The sequence below is a fragment of the Triplophysa dalaica genome, chromosome 15, assembly GCF_015846415.1.
Source record: "Triplophysa dalaica isolate WHDGS20190420 chromosome 15, ASM1584641v1, whole genome shotgun sequence".
In the NCBI taxonomy this organism is placed as follows: Eukaryota; Metazoa; Chordata; class Actinopteri; order Cypriniformes; family Nemacheilidae; genus Triplophysa; species Triplophysa dalaica.
Window position 1 is genome coordinate 8,876,051 of NC_079556.1, and position 24,530 is coordinate 8,900,580.

General features: G+C 40.2%; 1 protein-coding gene across 7 annotated transcripts in view; it reads left to right on the plus strand.

Annotated features, from left to right (window-relative positions):
• Nucleotides 1-24,530, plus strand: part of qkia (QKI, KH domain containing, RNA binding a) — a 93,919-nt gene that overhangs the window by 15,524 nt on the left and 53,865 nt on the right. For all 7 annotated transcript variants that reach the window (XR_008909108.1, XM_056767714.1, XM_056767715.1 and 4 more), the window contains exons 2-4: nucleotides 1,722-1,864; nucleotides 15,482-15,598; nucleotides 21,583-21,726. Coding sequence is in view for 6 of the 7 variants with exons in the window: in XM_056767714.1 (XP_056623692.1) it covers nucleotides 1,722-1,864; nucleotides 15,482-15,598; nucleotides 21,583-21,726 (404 nt within the window). In the remaining variant the exon portion in view is untranslated. The remainder of the gene's footprint in view (nucleotides 1-1,721; nucleotides 1,865-15,481; nucleotides 15,599-21,582; nucleotides 21,727-24,530) is intronic.

Sequence of the window (24,530 nt, forward strand, 5' to 3'; positions counted from 1 at the left end):
TATTATTTTATGGCAGTAAATGGAAGAGGAGAACTGTTTACTGACATTCTTCCAAATATCTTCTTTTATAACAGTAGAAAGGAATTTAGGTTTTGGAAGAAACTGAGGGTGAGTAAAGGACCACAGAATTTTCATTTTTGGTTGAACAAAACCTTGCATTCTTATGTACTTACTAATGTATGTCTGACCTGTCATAGAAATTTATCAGGCCATACAATAACTTTTTACCAGTGTTGGATCTGCCTTAATCTTTGTTGTTTATCAGTTGGTTGTTTACTTTAGGATGTTATTTTGCTTTGTCTTTGACTACAAAACATTCAAGCTCCCAAGTTTAAATTGCACAGACAATTGTGTAAACTCTCTTGTGGTATATGTAGATGTTGCACTTCCAATTTTTTTTATTCTAATATTGTTTCTTGCATACCGCAATCCGGAAGCACATTTTTGTCCTTAAGAACTGAAACATCCTCATTAGCATTTACCCATCACACTGACCACAGATAAATAAGAACGCACAGAACTAGTAAGCACACAAAACCTGACACGGGAGTGATTTTGTCCTCATTCCTGCCTCACTTCTTAGTTGAGTTTAAATGGCGACCTTTATGCTGGCAAACAGGATCTACTAACCATTAGGATACCAGCAGCCTTTGCTTTGAAATTAGGGCTCATCTTTGAGTTTATTCCTGCTAATGGCCTGCGTTCGCGCTTGCGTGCTTGCTCCCGCTTTATGGTAATGTGGCATTTTGCTGCGCCTCTCTCGTTCAGCCAGAGGACAGAAACACTTTAGTTTCTATTTTTCTTTGGCTCTTTAAGTGCACACTAAAACACTGCTTTTAGGAGTGCGGGTGAGGATGTATGCGAGGCATAAGGCAGCTAAAATATTTCGAATGAAGTAATGTTTCAAAGCTATGCGAATGCCGCATATTCACGTTTACATAGTGTGCGTAGCCATGCATGTTAAAATGTAACGTGGCCGGGAAAGTGTAATGTGCGTTTTTGCCTATGAGATTCTTGTTCATGACCCACTTCTGGTTCAGTCGAGGATATTTAAATGATTTAATTCTCCCTAGCAGTCCAAGAATATTATACGTGCAGCAAGCTTACCCCAATGAACCAGAGAGAGATTTTCTACCTTAGAGTGGAAAAAGAGAAGGGAGGAGAGGTGAGGTTGCTCTCGGGTCAGCAGAGTAAAGATGGATTGCGTTTTGTTGATGTGGCTGAAATTGTTGCGGCAGATGTGTCACCTCCATTGGGGCTCTGTTTGTGAGAAGATACACTGGGCTAAAGGTTTCAGCCTTACATGGTTTATAAGCTGCTGTTGTTCGATCTGGGTGTTGCATCACCTCCCAATCCAACCCCGCAAATTCAATGTTGAGAGAGTCTTTCAGGGGCTGCTTGAATATGCAACAACGAATGTAGTTTTATAAACCAATGCTAGATATGCAACCTACTAAGCTTTAAAGCAACGCCCCTGCGTGTGACCGAAGAAATGTGTGATCACAAGGGGAGGCCCAGTAGAGGCTGTGAAATTTAAGAATGTTGCTGTTCCCCTCTTGACAATGGTAAAATTCAATTAGACTGTAGACTTGTTGGAATGCGAAGTGTGCGCAAGCAATCTTGTGATGCTGGAATGTGGGAATTTGAGAATCAAAAAATGTACCTTTCTTGTGCATTTTGTTTTCCGTCTCTTAACTGTAATTTTTTTTGTTTACCTGCAGAGATAACGAGAGTGAGGAAAGACATGTACAACGACTCTGCTAATGGTCTGGTGGACAAACACCCTCTGGAGTTACCAGAGCCTGTGGGACCCATCGTACACCTGCAGGAGAAGCTCTTCGTACCAGTCAAAGAGTACCCAGACGTGAGTCTTTCCCATGCACTAGGGCTGGGGGTTTATAATCTGACGATTATTTTATCGATTAGTCGACTAATTGGACGATTAATCTAATGATTATTTTTCTGCTGCTCGATTAATAAAAACCATAATGTATCTCAAATAAATACCAAAAAATCTTAATTTACTTTATTAAACAACAGTTTTGCACAAAAACATATTCTGCTTCACACGAAATAAAATTATTTTACTGTTATACAATATGAAAGACCAGCCCGTTTACTCTTTACTGTACCAACATAACTCTCTTGTTCAAATAATTCTTAAGTTGTAGCGCAAAAAAAACATTCGTGACAATTTAGACATTCTTGCGAGTGTTTAACACAATATAAAATTCCTGTTTTTGGATTTATTTTGCGTGCATTGCATCTCTTTCCCAAAATAGAACACAAAGGTTCTTTGCTTTGTCCTAGAAAACACAAAAGTAATGCATATTAGAACAACAGCCATGACTGGGGTATTTAAATCTACTATTAACCTCATTGTAGAGCTATGCTATGATTAGCATAAAGGCTAACCAATTAACCAACGTATCTTGGCTCTCTGTGCAGTTTGTTCGTGCTAGGTTAGTAGCTAACGTTCACGATAGTTAACGTCAGCTACTATAGATAGCTGTGTTCTCCAGCCGTAAGCTAGCTAGCATTCATGCCAAGATTAGATGATAACTAACGTTAGCTAAACACAGCTGTCTAGGCGGCAATAGCTACCTAGCACGAACAAACTGCACAGAGACCTAAGATAGAGCTCAAGCTATACAACATAAACATGTAATTAATATAGCCAACGTTAGTACTCAGTCGTTATTGTCTCCTTCACGAGTGACAATGGGGTGCCTCAGTTTCAGATGCTCCAACATTGCTGTTGTGCTCCCACGTGTGTTTGGCGAGCTGCTGCGAAGCGTCTGCGAAAAAATATAACGTGGACTAAATTCGATGTCATCGACGCGTCGCTACAGGCTTACTGTGTACACTTTTGTACATCCTCAACCTTTTTCTGTTAAAACCTTTCAAACTTTAAAAAAAGTATTTAAAAAAATAAAACTTGCACTGTGATTGGCTGTGGTCGATATATTTTGTGATTCACTAATAATAAATGTGTTAATGGATTCTATGTTTTAATGCACAGCTCTTCTGTGAACTATGGCTCTTTGACCAGTCGAAGTCCTGCTCGAGTCTTTTATAATGTGCATTTGCAAAAGCAGCAGTCTCACATAATCATTATAAATATACTATATCATGAAAAAACCTGAAAAGGTTTGAAGAACAGTTATAGAATATGACCACTGGCATTTCCTGGAACTGGATCGTTGCTCTTATGTGTCCCATTTTAATTTCTGCGCGGGAGTTTTATGATGGACAAAGTGAAAGGCTTTGAATGTGTTTGGATGTGAAATGACCTTCACAATTTAGAAATGGGACCAGCAGTATTAGTTTGTTTTTACAGTAGCAGATCTCTGCTGATAGCTAGGGACAATGCAGGACTTTCTGGAGACGTGTTCTTTTCTTTTGAGGAGAAGGAGATTTCCGCTAAAGTTGGGGATTTAGCTTTAAAAGCTTGTATTTGACGTTTGTCTCTTATTCACAAACACACACCCAGTTACATAGGGAACAATTTTACTGTCTAATTCTTCTGGGAGGGGTGGGGAGGAAAGAGAAAGGTGGCCAGCAGAGCATGAAATGCCTTTTCCCTCTGACAGCCCCGATAAAGACCACACCATCCGTCCCGATGGACAACCACACACACACTTGCACCTTAGGTTCCCTAAGATTCAAGTGGAGTTAATCATGATGGAGGCGACTGCTCTGCTTATCTTTATTTTTCCAGAATGTTACATTTATTTTAAGACTCGGAGCATTTGTGCCTTTAATCACACTTTTTGTTTACTGCGTTACAGGAGAAATGTAGTTCCCTTTATATGTAGGCCTGTTATGTTATAGTAATTTTACAATGGCAATACATAAGGCAATACATTATTCTTTGTTTTTTTAAAAAAACAAATCTAACTTTTCACGAAGTTTTTGTGAAGTTCTACAATTACTCTACAGTTATTATATACATAACATTTGTCTAGTTACAAACTAAACAGTGCTTTAAAATGATTGTGTACCATATATGATTTTTAAAGAAAACAACAGGCTTTGGGGTAGTGGGTCTATGTAAACGGGCTTGAAATGCGATTCAGGGCATGGGCTAGAGAACATCAGATCATTCTGCTGATATCTATATGAGCATCTGTTGCGGTCACGTTTTGAGCTCAGTTTTCCACCCACGCGTCAATTGAGTGCGGTCACGCACAGTTGAGTATCACATACAGCTTTCGTGTAATTTTCTGTCTGCTGGCTTTTAAGATTTTCTTGTTGTGTTCATTTGCTTTTATTCGTTGTTATGACAGGTTGACATTATCGCATTGATGGCAGAGTGAGTGAGTGCGAGCCACTTGCCAGACATTTTCGGATTTAAATACATATAATGCCATTTTCGAGAGCGGAAACTTTGGTGCATCCCTTCTGCTCGCTGCAATGTTGTTTGTGAATCTCTCTGGCTAACGCACGGGGGAAGGTCTGAACCCATTCAGAACTACGGGAGCCCAGGGGGGTGTCGGCGGATGTCAAAAAAAATCTATGTAAACTTCACATTCGAGTAAATCGATTTATCGCCCAGCCCCTTAGATGTCACTTTTTGGACCAAATTGTTTTTTTTCATTACCCTACAGTTTATTCTATGAGAAGATAATTAACTCATTAATATAAAATGTATCACACTTTGAATTTATAAATAGGTTTTTGACATATTGCTTTAAGTGATTGTTCTGCATATTTATAATATCCCTGCTGTCTTTCTGAAAACTAATATCTCAATATTTTGCTTTTTTATCATAATTATTAGTCACCCATTGTGTTTGTCCCTGGGTTTTGGTTAATATATAAACAATAAAAGTATTTAAAAGTCAGTATGTAGTCGTTTAAAAAGTACAGTGTTTTTCTATTTCCTGATAAACAGCAAATTTAGACTAAAATAGCTGTCCTTCTGAAACCTTGTATTATTATTTTCCAATAGATGTTACTCATTTAGCCAGATTTTAAGTCTGAAATCTTTGTTTTATAAGTCTACAAACCATCATGGATCAGTTTTGTTGTTCTATTTGTATAGAAATTTTAAAACAAAACCGAGCATTATTTTTTAGGGTAACTGTGACTGTAAATGGTCTTATTGTCCATGCTTGTAGTTTTTGTATAGATGTGTGCGAGTGTTCACGTGACCCTGTCTCCTCAGAATAGCATAAACCGCTACAGAAAACATGACCTGTATAGAATGAAGCCTACATCGCCATCACGCCATGGAAAATATGGAGTGACTGTTTGTGTATGAGCATGCCAAACACACGCATGCACACACACACACACACACACACACACACCAGTGTACATAGAATCCCCAACTGACCCCTGAAATCTGTTTCTCTTTCGCTGTGTTCCCTGGTAGTCTTGCTTCATTATTCTTCCCCTTGGTGGTTAGCATGAGTCACCATTTTTAAACACACATACACATTGCCATCATAATGTTCTAGACATGCAGGGAAGGGCTGCATAATTGCAGCTGTTAATAATATGTTTCTAAACAAGATTGAGATGAAATGGCTTTTGATAGTTTTTTTCAGAACTGTTGATTTTAAATAAAGTTTTTGGTTGCTTTTTGCATGGGAGAACTTTTATTGGTCTTGAAGAGTCGCTCACTCATATCGAACATTCTGTGGTTTGAAACCAGATCTACCTACAGTTCAAGCAGAGTGTTTGTTTTGAATTTGTAGCTTTAACAGTTATTCTATTCCTACTTCAGTAAGGTTTCAGTTAAGAAATCCTTTACTAGTAAGGAGGTAAAGAACACGCATATGGGCTCACCCAGGCCACTTGATCCAGACTAAACGTCCGCTCTGGTTTATTTTACTATGCTTGTAGCAGAAAGCAGATCCTTTCCTTGTCTTTTGTGGGTCTGTGAGGGCTAGTCTGTTAGTTTTTCCATATTTCCACATGCTCACCGGTACATTCTGTCTCGTCTTTTGCATACTTGTCTGTAACCCTCTACACCCCCCAAACAGACACAGGTTGGTCTTGATCCCAATATTTAGCTCAGAATGTTAATTTCATAAAAAGTTTTTATACCACCCTGATCCTGTTCACATTCCCTTTGCAATGAGCTTTGTGCATTTGTAAGTTTGTGCATGCATAAGTAGCCAATCAAAATAAACTAAATTCAGAATAAAAGTCTGTTGACCTTTGTCCTACAAGACATCTTTGAAAGTTCCTCAGTAGCGACCCTTTTCATCGTCTCCGTTCTAAAGTTTATTGATAGAATAGTGACTGGTTTAGCTCTTTCCTTATCGTATTACATCACCTGTTGTTAATGAGCTGCTTTCAGCTGTAGTGTGTGTGTGTGTGTGTGTGTGTGTGTGTGTGTGTGCGCGTGTGTGCACGCGCATGTTTGTGTATGCGTGATAGTTTAAAAATATAATGCTTGTTCATTTGAGTATCTGTGGCCTTGGGGCTTTGTGAATTTTTCAGATTCATTTAGCTGGATATGTATTGTAACTTAATTCCTGCGCCTCGCAAACACCTGTATGAATACATGCGAATGCAACCAGTCTTGGCATATTTATTTATTAGCTGGAAAATTATACAGAAACTTCAAAACTGCTCGAACTCTAATTAAACTCTTTGCATTCTCTGATGGGACAGGTCAGAGAATTAAGAAATAGTTATGAGTGGGAGCAACAGACAGAATAACCGAGGCTTTCTGTTAGCGTGGCTCACTTCACGCAACACGGCTGTTCGGCAGCAATCAGCTCGTTGAAGCAACAAGCTATTAATAGAGTCATCCTTGAGCTGAGGGTGGATGGGTCTTCTGTCTAATACTGGGAATGTTATTGAAGGTTTTTCATCGTCATTTTCTGCCCTGTCAGACAGCATAACCCTGCAGATGAGAGCAGGCTGGGCTTGTTGGGGGATGGAAAGCTGCCCTTTTTATTTATGTAAGGCTATATTGAAGATTGCTAGCTCAAAGATCAGACTCAAGCCTCCAGTTTTAATTTGCAGGTTATTACTGAGGCTTTTGAAGGCAAAGGACCCCCAATTTAGCCTCACAAATGACTTCCAACCGTTTCTGAAAGGCCTACTGATTCATCAGAGTCTTCACCGCCCGCCTGCACACAAGGACCCCTAGTCACCGCTTACCATTTTCGCAGGCTTACTGAGGACGCATGCTATTTCATTTCCCTGACGTTTACTCTTAATTGCCATTTGTGCGTGCAGATGTTTCGTGTTATTTTTTTTTCTTTTGTATGTGCGCTCTCTGAAGTGCCATTTAAAAAATTATATTGCCTTGGTACTCGTTCATAGCATTTTTAATGATGATTGTCTTGCAGAACTCCAAGCGAACGTTCCACAGCTTTGTTCTAGAATTGTCATAGAAGAAACCATGATAATTTCACACTTTAGATCTGTGCTTTTGCTTCAAAACCTAGTTACCTCTCTGTATAGTAGAGATAACAGAACAAAAAATTGTCTAGTCTAGGTCATTTAATTAGTATTTATGTAGATTAATTTAAGTTTATACAGTTTTTCTCATTTCACCTTAACAAACCGGTTGTTTCATATTTTTTTTTATTTAATTCCTGTATGTTCTTCTTGCATTGTATCGATTTAGTATTGGTATCGAAATACTTATCTTGGGTGTTGTATCGAAGTCAAAAATTGGGTTTTGCGACAACACTACATATATTTCAGAATTAAAATGGTTGGATGGAGTGTTTTCATAAATTGTTTAGAATTGCCTCCAGTGGTTGTTATTTAGTTTTAATATTTAACACACAGGTTTCCAAACACAGCCTCTGTTTGTGTGGCTAAATCATTTTAGAAACCGTAATTGTGGGCCTCCGCAGACAGTCTTGGCGGGTGGATGGGAAGCCAACAGCATCTTCAGGGATGCATGCAAAGTGTGTGTGTCCAGTGCAGACGGCTGACTCAGAGAGAGATTACATCCTCTCTGCCTCCACTGCCCTGTTTAGCATGCTTATGTTAATTCAGACACAAATTACATTTGGCTCGGATAGAAAGACCCAGAGTACAGTGAGTGGTTCATTCTCTGGTGTCGGGATCTGCTCGGTGTCAGAATACAGGTTTGAGTATGTGTGCGAGATCAGCCTTTTTGCTGATTTTTGTTCTCCCATTCTCATTTTTCCACAAATACTTTTTAATCTCATGCGAATCCACCTGATCTGCGGAGACCATCACGACCTTCAAAAACAGCAGGGAACCACTTCAGCGAGCACTTTATAACCATAACTGCACTTTCTATTTTAACAACAATCTAGTCTTTTGCGGGTTTCCTGAAGTTACTTTTCTGCATTACCTTTTGTTAAGCGCTCTGTATTATGCTTTTAATGCGACTAATATTGTTGGCTGTTGTATGATAAATTGCAGGTGCTTTTCTCATTTGTAAGTCGCTTAGGATAAAAGCGTCTGTTAAATGTAAATGAAAAAGCGTTGTCTTACAGTAACACTCGTCATCTGTTAAACCACCTGTTTACCACACCACTCCGGCACTCTTGTGGCTTTTGTTTGTTTGTATTTTGTTATAAAGTGTCAGGACTAAACGCTGGGAGCTTACAAAGATTGATTTTGCTCCTGGTGTTTAGAAAGGATTAAACAAGAGGGAAAGAGAGGTAACTAGATGAAAAAATATGATTTATATTAGGGATAACAGGCTTCCTCTCTCTCTCTCCCTTTCATCCATCCATCTCTCATTCTCTTTAGAGAGAGTAATTACTTTGCTCTCAAAGGACTCGTGTCATAATGTTTCAGATTGGATTTTCTGCCCTCCAAATTATTGCACACGCACACAAAGTAAGGGATGCAGAAGAGTGCAGCATACAAGTGTAATTTGGACCGGCTATGCTAGAGTTTGGGTGTTTAAATTGGACTGTTTTATCATGTGTAGTTTCAGATTAGATAATTTCAAATTTCTACGAATGACATTTCTTTAGTATATAAACATGTGGCTCTATGCATGCGTCATGTAGTTGTCATGCACATACACTAATAACTGATTTGAGTCTTTCTGAAAGATTTAGTGGAAAGAACATATCATTGATATGTGTGTTCATGTACGACCAGCAAGGACAAATGCAATAGAAAAAGGTTGTCATCTATTTTTTTTCGTAGTATTTTGTGCTACCCAAGTTCTTCCGCTATTATTCAGGCTGCACCCTCACAATTCAGTCAAAAATTATTTCTTTGGACGTACGTAGATTCAGTAGCAGCACAGAGCTTTCTCTGAATAGTTGTGCAGGAAACCGTAGCAAAGAATTTTAGCAAGTTGTTCCATCCGCATCAGGGAATGAATGCAGACATCTGGTTCTGTTAGTTCATTTAAAAGCAAACCGGTTCTGAACTAGAACCAATTCTTGGTTGGCAGGCCGGCTCAGATCCGCAGCTGGCCACAGAGATAAAAGTGTTTCTCAGCTCTGCCGCACCACATTAACAATAAACACAGGTTAATTAGTAATTAGCAAGGGCACCCAATAGGTTAAATCTCTCTCTCTTCGGTCTCTCACTGTGTCTCTCTCTCTGAATTTTAGAGTATATAGATTAATTGAATGATAAGGAGAAACTTGAGTTTCATTTTGTACTAAATGAATAATGAAACCAAACAGTTGCTACAGAGAGAGCAGCATAATTGTGGATTACAATGTTTTTCCTTAATGCCCTAATGTCTGTTCACCAAGGGATTGATTTACTTGATACAGAGAGGGAGAGATAGAGAGAGACACGGAAACAACAGGGCAGATCCAGAGAAGGAAAGAGTTGTATAGGGGTGACTGAGGTACGAAATGAGGTGCTGAATAGAGTCAGAAGGCTGCAGAGGTGATGGTGACGTGCTAACACTTGTTTACAGAACAACCTGAAAAATACAAAAAGGACAGAATACAGTGGTGAGAGTGAAAGAAGCATTTTCGGATGCTGTTCTTCACCACCTCAGTGACAGATGTGCTGACACTGTGGCAAGCTGATTATTTTGGTGTTTATGTGTGTGAGGAGTGTGTGTTGCGTCACTCCTTTGGGAGGTTGCAGTTGGATGCATTACCACAGATTTCCTCTTGCAGCTCACTGGATTAAGCTGTTCAGCACTGTACCAATTCCTTCCACATGTGCTTTCAGCTAGAACCTTGTTCAGCAGAACATTTCACGCAGTACAGTTCTCCAATCAGCAGACCATACGGAGTGGTCTTGGAACAGTGGTGTTTTCAATGTTTCGATAAATGCTTTCTTCGTTTTCCTATAACATGCACTGACAGCTATTGTTAAGAGCTCCAACATTTCAACTTTTGGCTAAACCAATGGGCTCGAGTTTATGGCAAGATGAACTGTTTTTGTAAACAATAGCAGCTTTGGAATCCTTTTTGGAAACACTCATTATATTGTAATGCTGCTGGTAGCATGAAAACTACACGCACTTTAACACGAAGAGTGCTTGCTCTCTTCGCTCTCCCTCGATTTCATTTGTCTTTCTGCCTTCAGCTGATAACAGGGTGTAAACCAAAGGCCCTTTAATGTCTCACTTTGTGTGCGTGTGCTCAGAATCAACACTGGATCTCTGTTTATTTCTGATACTGTAAATGTGGGACGCACCCAATGCTGTGACCACTCACTTAAAGGTCTCAACGTATTTTTATAGAGGATCTATTGACAGAAATATATGCATAACTTTGTCTTCGAGACCTTAAATAATGAAGCGTTATGTTTTTACTCCCTTTGAAGGAGCCACGGGTCCCCTTGCATGGAATTTGCGAAGTTGTTTCTACAGTAGCCCTAAACGGACAAACTGCTCTACAGAGCTCGTTTCGAAAACACGTTATCTGCTTCGAAAGGGTGGGTTGGAGTGAGCTGTTCATTGCAATTCACATTCCCATTGGCTCTGGAGAAAATAAGACCATGAAAATTGTAGCTCGTCTACATAAGCTTCATTATATAGAATCTCCAACCTTAGACAAGCTAAAGCACAGTGAACAAAGGGTATGAGAGAACAAAAGTGGGATGTTTTATTCGTAATGCTTCAAATCTGCTGCACCAGAGCATGTAAACTCTGACCTTCACAGTTTGTCGCAGTGTGACCTCTATCCTCCCCTACTTCTTTTCACGTCAGTCATTTTTTCTCCCCGATAAAAAACTTTTGATGACAGGCTTTTTATAATCCCAAATTTGTCTTTTCCTCTGTCATCTCCTCTGAAAACTTTTTTGAAGGACAGACGAGTGTTTGAGCTGTGGGCGGTTCTGACAGGTGAAAATGTTCAGCAGTGATGGGTTGTGACCTTATGTGTGGGGTGAAGTGATTGTGATTGGAGGAGAAGAGCAGGAAGGAGGGGCAGGAGGTGTAATGTTGCATTAGCGCTGTTACTCGTATGTCTCTGTCAGGTCTCTTGAGTGCGTCCCTGAACTGCTCAACTCTCTGCTTGCACACATTTAGGTTGTTCTGTTAAACATCCCTTCAGTTTAACACTGACACATTTACATGTACATGCACGCGTTCTCCAATACACTACATAGAGATTTTTCAGTTAAGCAGATATATGACAATGGTTTACTGTCACGTAGAGGTGGGCGGAATGGCCCAAAATCTATTATTATGGAATTATATATCTATTATTATATCTAGAGTTATTTTATTTCACAGTAAAAATATATTTCATGAAACAATCTCCCAATATAATTCTATATCTTATACCTAATTTTTCTTAGATTGATTTTACTAATCTATTACATTTCATCAAAATGCTCACCATAGTTAAAATGTAGGCAAGTTATAAAAATTTACTAAAGATATCAAATTAATGTTCTGATAATCTGATGTATTTTTTATATTTATCTTCTGGCTATATCCTAGTATGAAAATAGACAAACTATGGGAGGACAGTATATGACTGGAGTTAAACTGGTGTTCATGGGGTCTGTACTGTAGGTCTTTATCGCTCTTCACTCTCTATTAGATGAGCACTTTTAGTGTGTTGCGGCTCTTATCTTTAGGTTTGTTTTCTCGGAGGATTGTTTTTGCACTGCGATCTCTGGTGACTCCTCAAACGTGTCCATATATCGGAGGTGGAAGCACGTCACATCAAAGCGCTCACGCGGCAAGCGTCGTTAATTTCAATGCAAGCTTCACCTTGGCTCGCCTGAAGTTAAACTTTATTAAAACTATTAACAGCTTTACAATACAACCTGACTTCTGAAATACGTGTTGAGAATTAGCTTTTTTATATGCTGGCGCAGATCCCCACACAAGCACTGCGGGTGAGAGAAGCGCCGAACTGGAGCAATCACTACACTACAGACTTAAAGAAGGTCAAAAAAATGTTTGATATGTTCATTTGTTACGGGTGGATGAAATCATTAGTTTTTTTCAGAATAGCGCCCAAGTTGCAGAGTGCCAAGTTAACCACTCCTACTTATTTACATTCTACAGAATACACGGAATAGAACAATCTCTTACGTTTGACATTTTATTCCACAAGATGACAAAGGACAAAATGATCTGTTACCCTCCATCAAGACACCTTCATTATTTTACCAAAATCTGTCTTTAAAAAGCTTTGAGAAACTCATTTTCCAGCAACGTAGTGCCAAAACATGAACCCAAATCTGCCTCTGTTCTGCATGTTTCGGACAAAACAAAGTCCATCTATGCCAGAATAACAATGGGATGATGTTGTCATGTTAATTATTACTATAACGTAGTGTAGCTCGACTGATCTGATATAAATAAATTACATCGGTTAATTTAATTAATCTTACATCTGTAAATTTACAGATGGACCTATTTCTCAGCATGATGTGTACAAACTGGAAGTAGGGTAGATTCTTGTCCGGTCAGTGCTCTAGCTCCTTTCACTTCACATAACAGTTGCGGACACTAGAAGCAGTTAGGCATGTAAGGCTCCCTTTACGCTGATTTGTCTAACATGTAAATAAATCGCTCAATAAACAATGTTCTTGTAATGTTGTTTTCCCTATTTTTCACATCTCTCAGTAAACCATAAACAAATCAGACAACATATGCTACTGTTGGATTTGGTAAATTAAATGAATGCCTGAGAGAAAACAAGCGGAATGAATGAATGGCTATGGCAGCAGTGCAACAGGAAAACATTTTTCCATACTTCCGGTCTCTGTCGCCACTTGAAATAGGCGAATTGTTATGAATATACATTATTTTATGCAGTATTTTTTGATATCTGTTTTCATTTGTCTGGTGTGTCTCAATTTTCATTGCATTTGCCTTTGTGAGATCATGAAATGAACTCATGTATGTGGTTTGTGTGTTTAACATGCACCCTGAGCCCTGTTTTCATGTGGCTGACGTTTGTGCGGCATCAGCGTGGATTTTTCCAGGCTTTCTGTGGTTGATCTTTGCCCCTTTTATGTGTTGACTGTTACTAACAAACACGGGCCACCTGCCTGCCACGCTACAGGGAAAACATTTCTATCTTGCCGTCGTATAAAAATGATGGAATTGCTCTCTGATTCTCTCCAACTCGTATAGTTTCTCTCGTGCCTCCCTTCCTCCCTTTACAGGAAGTGAAATGGTGGCATCTCCTCCAGGCTGTAATTACAGTCTGGTTCCAGTATTCAAAGTGAGCAATTTCCCCCACCGCATCAGGCCGCTGCTCTCTGCCATGTCCAATCAACATCAACACGCACACAGAGGAGAATCCTCTCTCATCTGAATGGAGATTGTTCAGGTGTGCTTCTGAATAACAGAGCGATGGATGAAGTTTGGATGATGCTCTGAGAGAATCCGTTAACTGACCGTTCTGGTGTTGTCTGGTCCGTGGTGCTTCTGATGTATTTTTGCTTCAGTGTTTCAATACTGTCAGATTCGTTTAGGGACACTTGTGCACATGTGACGCATCGATGCCCCGGCAGTCTAACGATCAGGTCACTTGGAAGAGGAGTGACAATCTTATTGAAGTTGAGTGTAAACGTTCAAGTAACGATCATGTTATACTTCATGGACCTGGTCAATGCAAGCACCTCTCTGTCCGCCTTCAACTATTAAAGTGTAAAAAGAGTGCTGGATTGTTTTTATCATTTTTATTCTGAGCTGTGCCGTCAGAGGCAGCCTACAGCTGGGAGGATTATGGAGGTAAATAATGTGTTCTCTCAGACAAAGCCCAGGGACAAGGGCCACGATAAGGCCTCCTCTCTTAATTCACTCCTGTTGTCTTATTTACATTACATTCAGCCAGCTTTCTCCCTTCCCTGCCTCAGAGTGCGATAACGGAGAGAGAATTATAAAGGAAATAAAAGAATGTTGAGAAGAAATGCAAAAAAAGTAGGCTTTGCAGTGCTGCTTAAGATTCTGTTTGGCTGTTTTTTTTTCTACGTTCCTCATTGGCTCGTAACCTGCTGCTGGAGAAGTAAGTTATTAGCCGCTTGTCCAGTCAAGGTTTTTGCATCAGCCGAATGTTTTTTTTTTTTTTGGATTGCACTAGAGCGAGTGTTTCAGAATTAGGTTGATGTTCAACAAAAAAAACACTAAAACCAATTAATTCATTAATGCAAGGGAAATACTTTTCTTTTGTGTTTATTACGTTACAATATCATATAGTCATATAGTGCAGCTAATTTAATTGATCTGTGAGTTTTTTTTGTTCCAAATGTCATTCCACACAGACTTGATTCTCTCTTCTTCTTTTCTTCTTATAGCATCTCTGTTCCTTTTGTCTTGATGCCACATTATGACTAATCTGCCATGTCTCTCTGTGTTTGTGTGAAGTCAGCACAGCTGCAGAGACCGAACAACCTGGCAAACGCAATCGAATGATTACCTAAAATGAGAATTGTCATCGTTTACTCACCCTCCTGTTTTCCAAACCATGTTTTTAAGAATAATCTTGTAGTTGGTTTTCTAGTTTTGAGAGCATGTATGGCAGTTATGTGACTGGTCACTATATGCGTTCTATACATGAAAAGACCAACATTTTTTGTGTCCTGAAAAAAATATAAATTTGGGATTAGAGGTGTAATTGTATTCTGTCTCTTTCTATGTTTTATTTGTCTTTTCTCATGTAAAGCTGCTTGAAAAGAAAAATGCATTATAAACACCACTAAATAGAAAAATGAAATGAATGGAATAAATTATATTTATTTATGGAAAAAATATGTTCTGATGACTTAAACATTGCATACAATGCTAGAGCTATTCAATTCAAACTCATTATTGGATTAACTAGCACAATTTGAATTTATATAATGTGTAAATAATTTAATTGCCTTCATCGCTTTATTGCGTATGCTGTTGAAAAGACCGCAAATGTTTTCATGAAGCTATAACATTAAAAGCATATTTTAGGCACACTTAGTTAGTACATTTACCTATTCCATAGACATGACATGATGGATGAATACATTATTACAAACTTTTTCAGAGGATTAACTATTTGAACTTGTCTTCATAGTGAATGTAGCAGCAGTGCATACATAACATCCTTGACTTTATGAATAGTTTCTAACATCTCCCTCTCTGTTTTTTCAGTACAATTTTGTGGGGAGGATCCTTGGGCCTCGTGGACTTACAGCGAAGCAGCTGGAAGCGGAAACCGGCTGCAAGATCATGGTGAGAGGGCGGAGTTCCATGAGAGACAGAAAGAAGGTGAGATCCTGTTTATTTCTCATCATTTGTAGTACATTATGCTGATGTTTGCCCCTCATGAGCCAATTCACTCATTTGCCCCGTCAAGTTTTTGTAAATGCGCAAACAATTTTGGCTGGCAGGGATCCGGCTAGGGATCAGTTCTATTTCAGGCCCGCCTATAGTGCTGTAGGTGTCAGAGAGAACAAAAGCATACAGTAGACACACTGGGAGATAGAAGGACTCAGATCCTTTGTACTCTGAGATGAGGCCTGCTGTGCGACCAGCAGAGGAGCAACTAAAGCCCTGAATGATGGGAAATTATAGCTCCAGGTGACAGGTATGTAGCACAGGGACATTACAGCACTGCCCCGTCAGCTCCAGCAGAGGCTTTCTTGAGGGTCAGGAGAAAAGTCATTTGTACATCTAACTACTCGGCACTACAAGCTGTAAATTTTGTAGGAATGGTAGATTCTGTAGTAAGCAACCAAGCAGCTTTCAATTCTTAAGTCTTGCATAACCCACAGAGACTTATGTCAGGGAAAAAAACAGCTTTTTCCTCCAATTTTTGCTGCTGCACTGTCACCATCCCAGTGGAGCGGTTTTATCAGGAAATCCCTATCACTGTGCATTAGCATGCGCACACACACACACGTGCACCTGGGCCCCAGCTGTGCAATCCTCTGGAAGAGCTATGTGCATGAACTTGAGTCATGATGCAGAAACAAATTACTTTTAGAAATAGTTGATCCTTTATATTTTCTCCGTTGTGGTTGTCATCCGTTGGCCTTCTGAAAATAAAAAATGTGCTGTAAATGCTTTAAGTGTGCACTGCATTGTTGGTTATAATGTGAGCCAAGTAGTGTTGTACCATCTATATTTTGTTTTGGTCTAGCCATTCGATAGGGCTCACCAGCCGATTTTGAAATTGTAGTGCAAAACCTTTTTCCAGAAATGCTTTCTTTTATCCGTAAGGCATCACTACCGTGTAGATAAGGGTTGTGAGTCAGAGTTTTTGTGGCGAGAGCTATCATTAGCATAGGATAGAGCACCATTTCCAGCCAGTGTCGTTCTGCTTGTCTCATGGGAGACATCCACGCAGAAACCGTGGTTGTGAGTATAGTTGGATGTATCTAAAGTAACCCAACAGTTCAGAGCCGAGTGAGACAGGCCTGAGCTGAGGTGGTTGTTTATTAAGCGTCCATTAGCAGAGCCGTTTTTGTGCTCTCAATAATTCAGTCTGCCGCTGCCTGTGGGGACCCGGAGCGATGGAGACGGGAAAATGGAGGCAAAGGGAAAAGTGTTTTTGACCTTTAATCAGAGCAGATCCGAAGTGAGAGTCCGTTGAATGAAAGCATGGGTTGTTTAGCTCATTTGTGAGGATAGGGCAAGGTTGTTTAGAGTTTAAAGGATTGATTGTGTAGTTTATATTGTTATCGCCTGGTAGAGCATTATATAGTGTTTGCTCTCAAAGGTAACATCATGGATCACTAGAAGACACGTCTCAGGAGAGAACCCTTCGTTAGTCTTAAATCAGACAGACGTTTTATTTAGCAGCTCCCCAGCGGTGGTTTAACCCCTGTTACCCTCTCAAGAACTGCACACACATCGTATCGCACATCCTCAGGAGACTCTGCGTCCTCGCGCTTGTTGTGTGTGTGCGGTGCCGAAGCCGAGCTCAGTCGGATGTAATGGGAGAGGACAGGACAGACAAACTCCGGATAATAACCTGTCCCACTGTGTAGCCTCTTCCTCTGATCAAACGCTGTTCAAATTGAGGGCTCTCAGAAACCACAGTACAGATCAAATGTAACAGACGGCCACCCTCACCATTGCATCACAGAACCTCTCCAAGAGCTACACAACAGGCTTTCTAAAGCTTTCCTTTTTAGCTTTTACTCTTTGTTCTTGCTAAAATTGAGTTTTCTTTTTTGTTTCTTTACAAGCACAAATACTTTTATTATGGAAAATTGGAAATAAAATGTAAAATTGAAAGTACCTGAATAAATTGGGCTTTAGTGTTTAGAGCACCTATGTTTCAGGGACCAAGGATTCTTTAAAAGGGTTAGTTCACACAAAATGAACATTCTGTCATTATTTAACCATGCTCTTGTTGTTTCAGACCTGCACAACTATCTTTCTTCTGTATAACACAAAAGATATTTTGAGAAGTTTGTGACCGAGCAGCGCAAGCACCCATTCACTTCTATTGTATGGACACAAAACCAATTCAAGTGAATGGGTGCTAGTTAACAACATTCTTCAAAATATCTTCGTTTGTGCTCTGTGGAAGAAAGCAAGTCAAACAGGTTTGTAATGACATGAGGGTGAGTAAATGATGACAGAATTTTTACTCTTAGTGAACTTTCCCTTAAGACCCTCGTCGTCATTGCAGGCTTGGTGTTTTTTAGCATTGACCTCTAAGTCTATGCATCAGTTGGAATCCGGGTATTCTTTTCAAAGTCTTGGTATGTCAGTTTTGAATGTAATAAGAAGAACATAATGTGAGTGGATTTGTTTTCCGTATCTGTTCTGTGCGTGTGGAGATGGTGGTCTAGTGGGTTAAACCACTGAACTGGTAAAGTGTCCTTGAGCAAGACACTTTACTCCATGCTGCTCCGGGGGATTGTCCCTGTAATAAGTGCACTGTAAGTCGCTTTGGATAAAAGCGTCTGCCAAATGACTAAATGTAAATGTAAATGTAGAGCTTTTCTGGTTGTTTTTAAGAGTCTCATTCTGCGTTCCTGCCCCTGATGGTTAGAGTTTTTTCCAGTCAGTTTTTCATTCCTGATAAACAGGTGCCTGTAAACTACTCCACCCAGGACAACTGTTCAAGACTGCTGTCCTGGCTTCAGTCTGCTGTAGTTATATGAACAGTATTTATGGGCTGGTGGGATTATTTCCAGCCGGGCTTACTGCCAGCATGCCTGCAATGGAATCGTGGTAGCGCTTGGCCTACAGGCAATGGAGACTGTAGCTTTGAGATTAAGCCTCATTTGATTAAAACTTGAAATGTTTTGTTTAGCAAAACTTGGCATGTTATGTTATTACGTCTGGTGTATGTACAGTGTGATGATTGTTAAATCCAAAATGGTTCCCCTGTTCTGGGTTTAACAACCTCCAAACATTGTACCGTTAGATAGGTCACATTTGCTGACAGGCTGTTTTGGGGTTCTCGCTCTCTTTTTGTTTCTTTATAGATCTGTCATCACGTGTCTCGCGTTATGTGCGTGTTGCCTGGCCTTGGTTTCGTATGACAGTAAACAGAATCTTTGCCCTGTTCAAAGGCTTTTGGGTTGCTCTGCTTGCCTGGTGCTACATACTTCTCACCCACCCTTAGAGGACATGGAATGACCTTGCTCCCTAATAGGCATAAGAGGGTGGTTGGGTGTTTACAGTCCCTGCCTTTGCTCAGACCTGAAGGTCTTTGTCCTTGCATGGTTGGGACGGCCTTTTCCACTTTTGTTCACCTTGAGAATAAAAACAGTCGAGGTGGTCTAAGATTTCGCTTTACAGTTTGTAAAATTGCTGTGCATCATTGTCATTTCGAGGCATCTTCAAGGAAAACTTGTTACATAAAATAAAAAGGAGACTTTTTTCCCCCAGTTTTTATAGTGTACGAGATATGGTATCTGCATTTATTGTTTAATGAAATGCGTGCGACTGTGCTGTTGAACCACATGAACACTCACTAAGGCAAAGTTTCTGATTGGTCAGTGGGCAGGAAGTGGTATGAAATTTGTAAAGTGGCTTAAACACACGTATGTGTGATCATTGCTATGGCAACCCTATCCATGGGAATGCTGTAGAATGTTGTATAATAGACACTCGGCTGGATTTCAGTCTGTGTGTTAGTAGGCCTGTCAGGTGCTTTTCCGCTCTACTGATGTTTTAGCAAGCATGCCAATTGAGGTTTCGAACTGAAAATTGATCTGCAAGCATCATGGGAGACATGAGGCATTTAGGGCCGGGTCAAGTGCTCTTATACCGCTTACCTTGAAATCCTGCCTTTTGTATTACAGCTCGCTTCAGGCATTGGGGCCTGTGGGATAGTAACCGGATTACTTTTTTGCCTGTTTTGAGTAAGGAGAAGACACCCGCACATTTCATTTTTAAATATTTGGCACCATTAAACTACACACAATTGTTCCGTTAGATGGTATTGTTTACATGGACTGGTTTGTGATGGACCAAACAATGCATCTGGTGCCCCACATTACCTAACGTCCTACATAATTGCACTGTAAATGTTAATTAATCATCCAGTATTCCTGCCAAGCATCTGTTAGTCGTAGCAAAAATTAGGATAGGAACATGAGGATAGACATCTCAAACCTCCTTAAACGTCCTCAAAAGATGATTCATCCATTTGAGCAGGTACAAGATTGTGCAGGTAAGTGTTTCTTCAATGCAGACTATTTGATTTTTCTCACCCCTTCAATTGTCAGATCTTAAAAAAATTGCACAATGGGAGCTGTTGAATATTCTTTTTACTTTCATCCAGCTGGTTTAAAGTGCTTCATCTATGGAGAGCAGGATGAACTGTCAGGCTGCTGAGAGGTGTTGAAAGCTGGGGTGGTGGGTAATTGTTGGCTTTGAAAACGGCCCACCCTCAAGAGCGTAACGTTATTTTTTCGTTCAGTTTAGTACCTCCGACTGTTCAGGCAGCTCGACTCTAACATAATGGCTTTCTTTTGAGACTGCTGTTAACCCAGGCCAATCAAACGGTCATGCACACCAACTGCAAGGCCATTTTAAACGATCACCATGAGAATTGTGCTCATTGTCTCGCCCGTTCCGCTTCATATTTAAATATTTCAGACTCCACCGGCATCAGTGTGTTAAAACTGCATTGTGTCTTTTGCGAAGAAAATACATTTTAGTCTTTATCAGCGAGTACATCATTACTGGGCCATTCTTATGAATTTTAAGTCGATTTCGACAATTACCTTTTCAACACTGGGCTCATACAAGGTGCTTATATTTTGGCGCAAGTAAAGATTGACAGCTGTATTTTTTATTTCATTGTGCTATTCGTGTGATTTTGAATGTCAAATGACATGCGGTGCTTGGTCCGAAAAGTAACTTGGCATATATGCTTATTCTTGAAACTCATGATAAAATAAGCGTAAACAATGTGCTAAGTTAAAATATGAACTTTAAAATAATACTCAAGTCTTGAGTATGACAGAATTTTTATGATATGTCTGGCACAATGACACAGTGAAAGTGATGAGTAAGGTGCTGTCAGACTTTTAATATTCTATTTAATTTGAAAATGAAGTCTAATGCTGCATTAGTTAATTCCACATCAGTCATTACATGCATTTGGAGTGCTGGAAAGTCCTTGAATTCCAGAGTGCTGGAAGGTCCTTGAAAGTCATGGAATTTCAGTATAAAATGTCTGGACGAACCCTGTCAGTACTTTTATTACACAGCTTTTCTGTCGCTCAGTGCTTAGGAACTGGTCCTAGCAAGACCAAGGTCATGGGTTTGATCCAAGGGATTGCACATTCTTAGAAACAAATGTATAGCATAATGCAATAAGCCTGCCAAACGCATAAATGTAATGTAAATGTTAATTTATAATATGTAATTATTGATGGTTCAATACATCGTAGTACTGGGTTTTAAATCAATAATGATATTATAATTCAAGTCATTTTTTGAAGAAATGATTATCACTGCTTTTTTTGATGTTGAAGTGTTTAAGTTCTTAAAGTAGATGCAGATTTTCCGATTACCAGAGTTTTACACTCATTGCTCTAATAAAATTGCACGAGCCATCTAACTGACTTATTTTAAATATTACACTCTTATTCCCTTTGTGTGCTAATGTGCTGTAGCGTAATAGCTGCTGTGTAAAGAATCGTCATCTTGACTATCTGAGGAAATGCATACTGTCATCTACGACAAGAAAATGTGTCACTCTTTCGCACTCTCACACAGAGTCCAAGTTTGATGTCCTGTCACAACTGACATCTCTGTTTCTCTCTCTTTCTCAGGAAGAGCAGAACCGAGGGAAACCGAACTGGGAGCATCTAAATGAAGAACTGCATGTTCTGATCACAGTTGAGGACACACAGACACGTGCCGAGGTCAAGATGAGAAGAGCCGTAAAAGAGGTCGAGAAGCTACTGGTGCCTGCAGTAAGTTACATAGACATTTATACTTCCCAGACATGCTTCCTGATACAAACCTATGAGATCATCTTTGCAGTGTTGTCGGAGTCGTGAGCTTTTGAATTTAAGGCAACAGTCGGAGTGTAAAATCTGCCGACTCCCGCTTTCCTGCTCTGGGTTTGGCGCGGAAGGGCGCTTTCTGAATATGGGTTTTAATCCCACCTTTGACCCGTAGTCTCTGACTTCTGTTAGATTTGATATTTTTATCTCAGGCTCCCAGCAGAGAGCCAATGGCACTCCGCATCTGCTTCCCACGTATTTCCGCACCATTCCTCCTTGCTATTCTTCGCACCCCGCCAACCTCCGTTGGTTGCCGTAGGGCTGGGCCGGTGAAGTCAGGGTCTCTGGCTCCAGGCCGTTTGCCTGCAGTGAACAGAATGGATGGACAGCTGCAAGTGCCTGTTCCCCGTCAGGCAACATCATGGAGAGGCTTCGACCTGCTGAAACACGGCCAGAACCAGCGACTCCGCCCAGCTATGTGCCTTGCGCTTCACTTGAGAGCGGGACATAGAGTCCTTGGCATTTCACTGCTCAAGCTCTGCCTTCCCGTTTCTTCTTCAGTATGTTTTTGTTGTCATCTCTTTTTAGGCCAGAATAGTGCGGTTAAACCCCACATTTTGTCTCTTGTTTGGGGATTAGGTTTTTTATGCCTGTATCCCTTTTGTTCTGTTTGAGCGGAGAGGCCTTTAACCGTACATTCACATACTCATGGGTACGCATACGCACTAGTCAGAAAGAAAACAAACATACACGCCTGGCTGAGTGAGTGTGAGTCATTCTGTTCTGTGTGTATGTGGGTGGAAGATGAGTAAATGGATACATGCTCTCTCCAAATTCTCACTTTGACCTTATGTACCTCTGAGATCAAAGTCGTCCCCACAGTGTATATCCCTCAAACACTCACGCACGCCTTGCTCTAAGGGGCATGTTTTTGCAGTTTTCATTTATTTCATTGAGTTTCACAACATTGTTATATAATATATTTGTCACTTAAGGCTAAAATCTTTGTGATTTTGTAGCTTAGCGGCTGTATATTTGAATCCCTTATTAGTTCAAATGGCTCAAGAGCGAATGTTACTTTTGTCATACAGATAACACTTTTGTTAAGCATGTCATATTCCTGCTGCTGCGTGTGGAAAATTGACTCTAATGCCCTTTATCAAGCCAAGCTAATCTGGATTAAACGACAAACCGTCCATCTCCCTACCCGTGAAGTCTTAATGAAGGATATCTTCGGCTCATTTAGAGGCATGAAATTGTCTTATTAAATACATCATAAAACAGACGGGTCACAGTCTGTTCCCCCACAGCTCTCTTCATTTTGTCATTGTGAAAAAGGATTTGATTGGTTAGGGCAGGGAGAAGGGGGGCAGACGCATCTAAGAGCTCTGCCAGAGAGACTCTGCTTTATAAACATCTGCGATATTGATTTTTGCCTACCTTGAGAGGCAGCTTTCACATTACGGCATGAATCTGTAATCCTGACTCGGGCCCTGAAGAGTTGCCACAGCCGAACGGTTCCCGCTCGCGGAGCCCAAATTGAAATTTTCAGCCATGCTCATAGAATCAGTTCTACACACAGCATTTGAATGATCATCGGAGTCGGGAAGAGTGCAGGAACCGGTGCACACACACACTGGCTCGGAGGCCGGGATTGGAGGGGGGTGATTGAGAGATTCAGCTCAAAGGCCCTGTGAACTTTTCAACTCCCAGCGAGAGATATAGGAAGGGAGAGATGCTCGCAGAGAGATTTGAGTTAAAGGTGGGCTTGTAATGAAGGTAGTGGTGAGTGTCAACACAGTGAGAATTAAACTTCAAGGCAGACCAGGAGGAAGGTGTGTAAAGTCAGGAGAAGGCCTATTTAAGTTATGTCATGATAATGCTGTTTAGCAATGTACACAGTCCAGGCGGTGCAACATAAAATGACTGACACATTGTAGATATAACAACTGACCTAATCGTTAAACAATTTACACACAGTACAGCTTAATTAAACATTTTCTATATTTGGCCAATCATAGGCCCACAAATCCTCTCGCTTGTACTTTACTTTACTGTTTATAAGTGCCTGCAAACACATTGCCGTAGATTACAGAATTCCCTCAATCAGATTTGTAAAAGATTTACAAACGCATACAAGCTCACATTTCCGATTCAGAGCGTCACACCATGACCCACTGTTTTATTGCAGCTCTGCAAATGATTAGAAACATTAGAATCAAGTGGTTCGCTGAGTGGATGCAGGAGGCATATGAGGGATGATGAATCTTCCTGGGATGCCAGTAAAGACGTATCGTGTTTGGTGGGGTGGAGAACGGATCGCGTGCTTTAGGCTACGTAGCACTGGCTTTTTAAAGATAGTTAGCCATTTGTTTTGGGGTAAAGTGTAGTGTATATAGCTAGATGTGTGCAGGTAACAAAGGCGCCTAGGAAAGTTGTCATTTTTGCACTTTGTGACACAAACGAAGTTTGAATGTGCTTTTTTTAAAGATTTTTTATCCAAAATGTGCATGTACTATCTTTAAATTCCACTTTTAAACTAAACTTTAAGATGGTGTAGCATCACATTAGTTCATACCAAGGTGTCTTGAAGTCTTTTATACCTGATTAAGATTCTCAAAATGTATCCCAGTTTTTCCATAACTGTGTAAACTGTGGCAGAACTTTGCACAGCGTAATAGATTATAGCAACTGCGCCAACACTGAGCCTCTAATCTCCAGTAGATTCGATGACAAGCTCAGACGCCTGTAAACAGTGACGTTCCATAGTC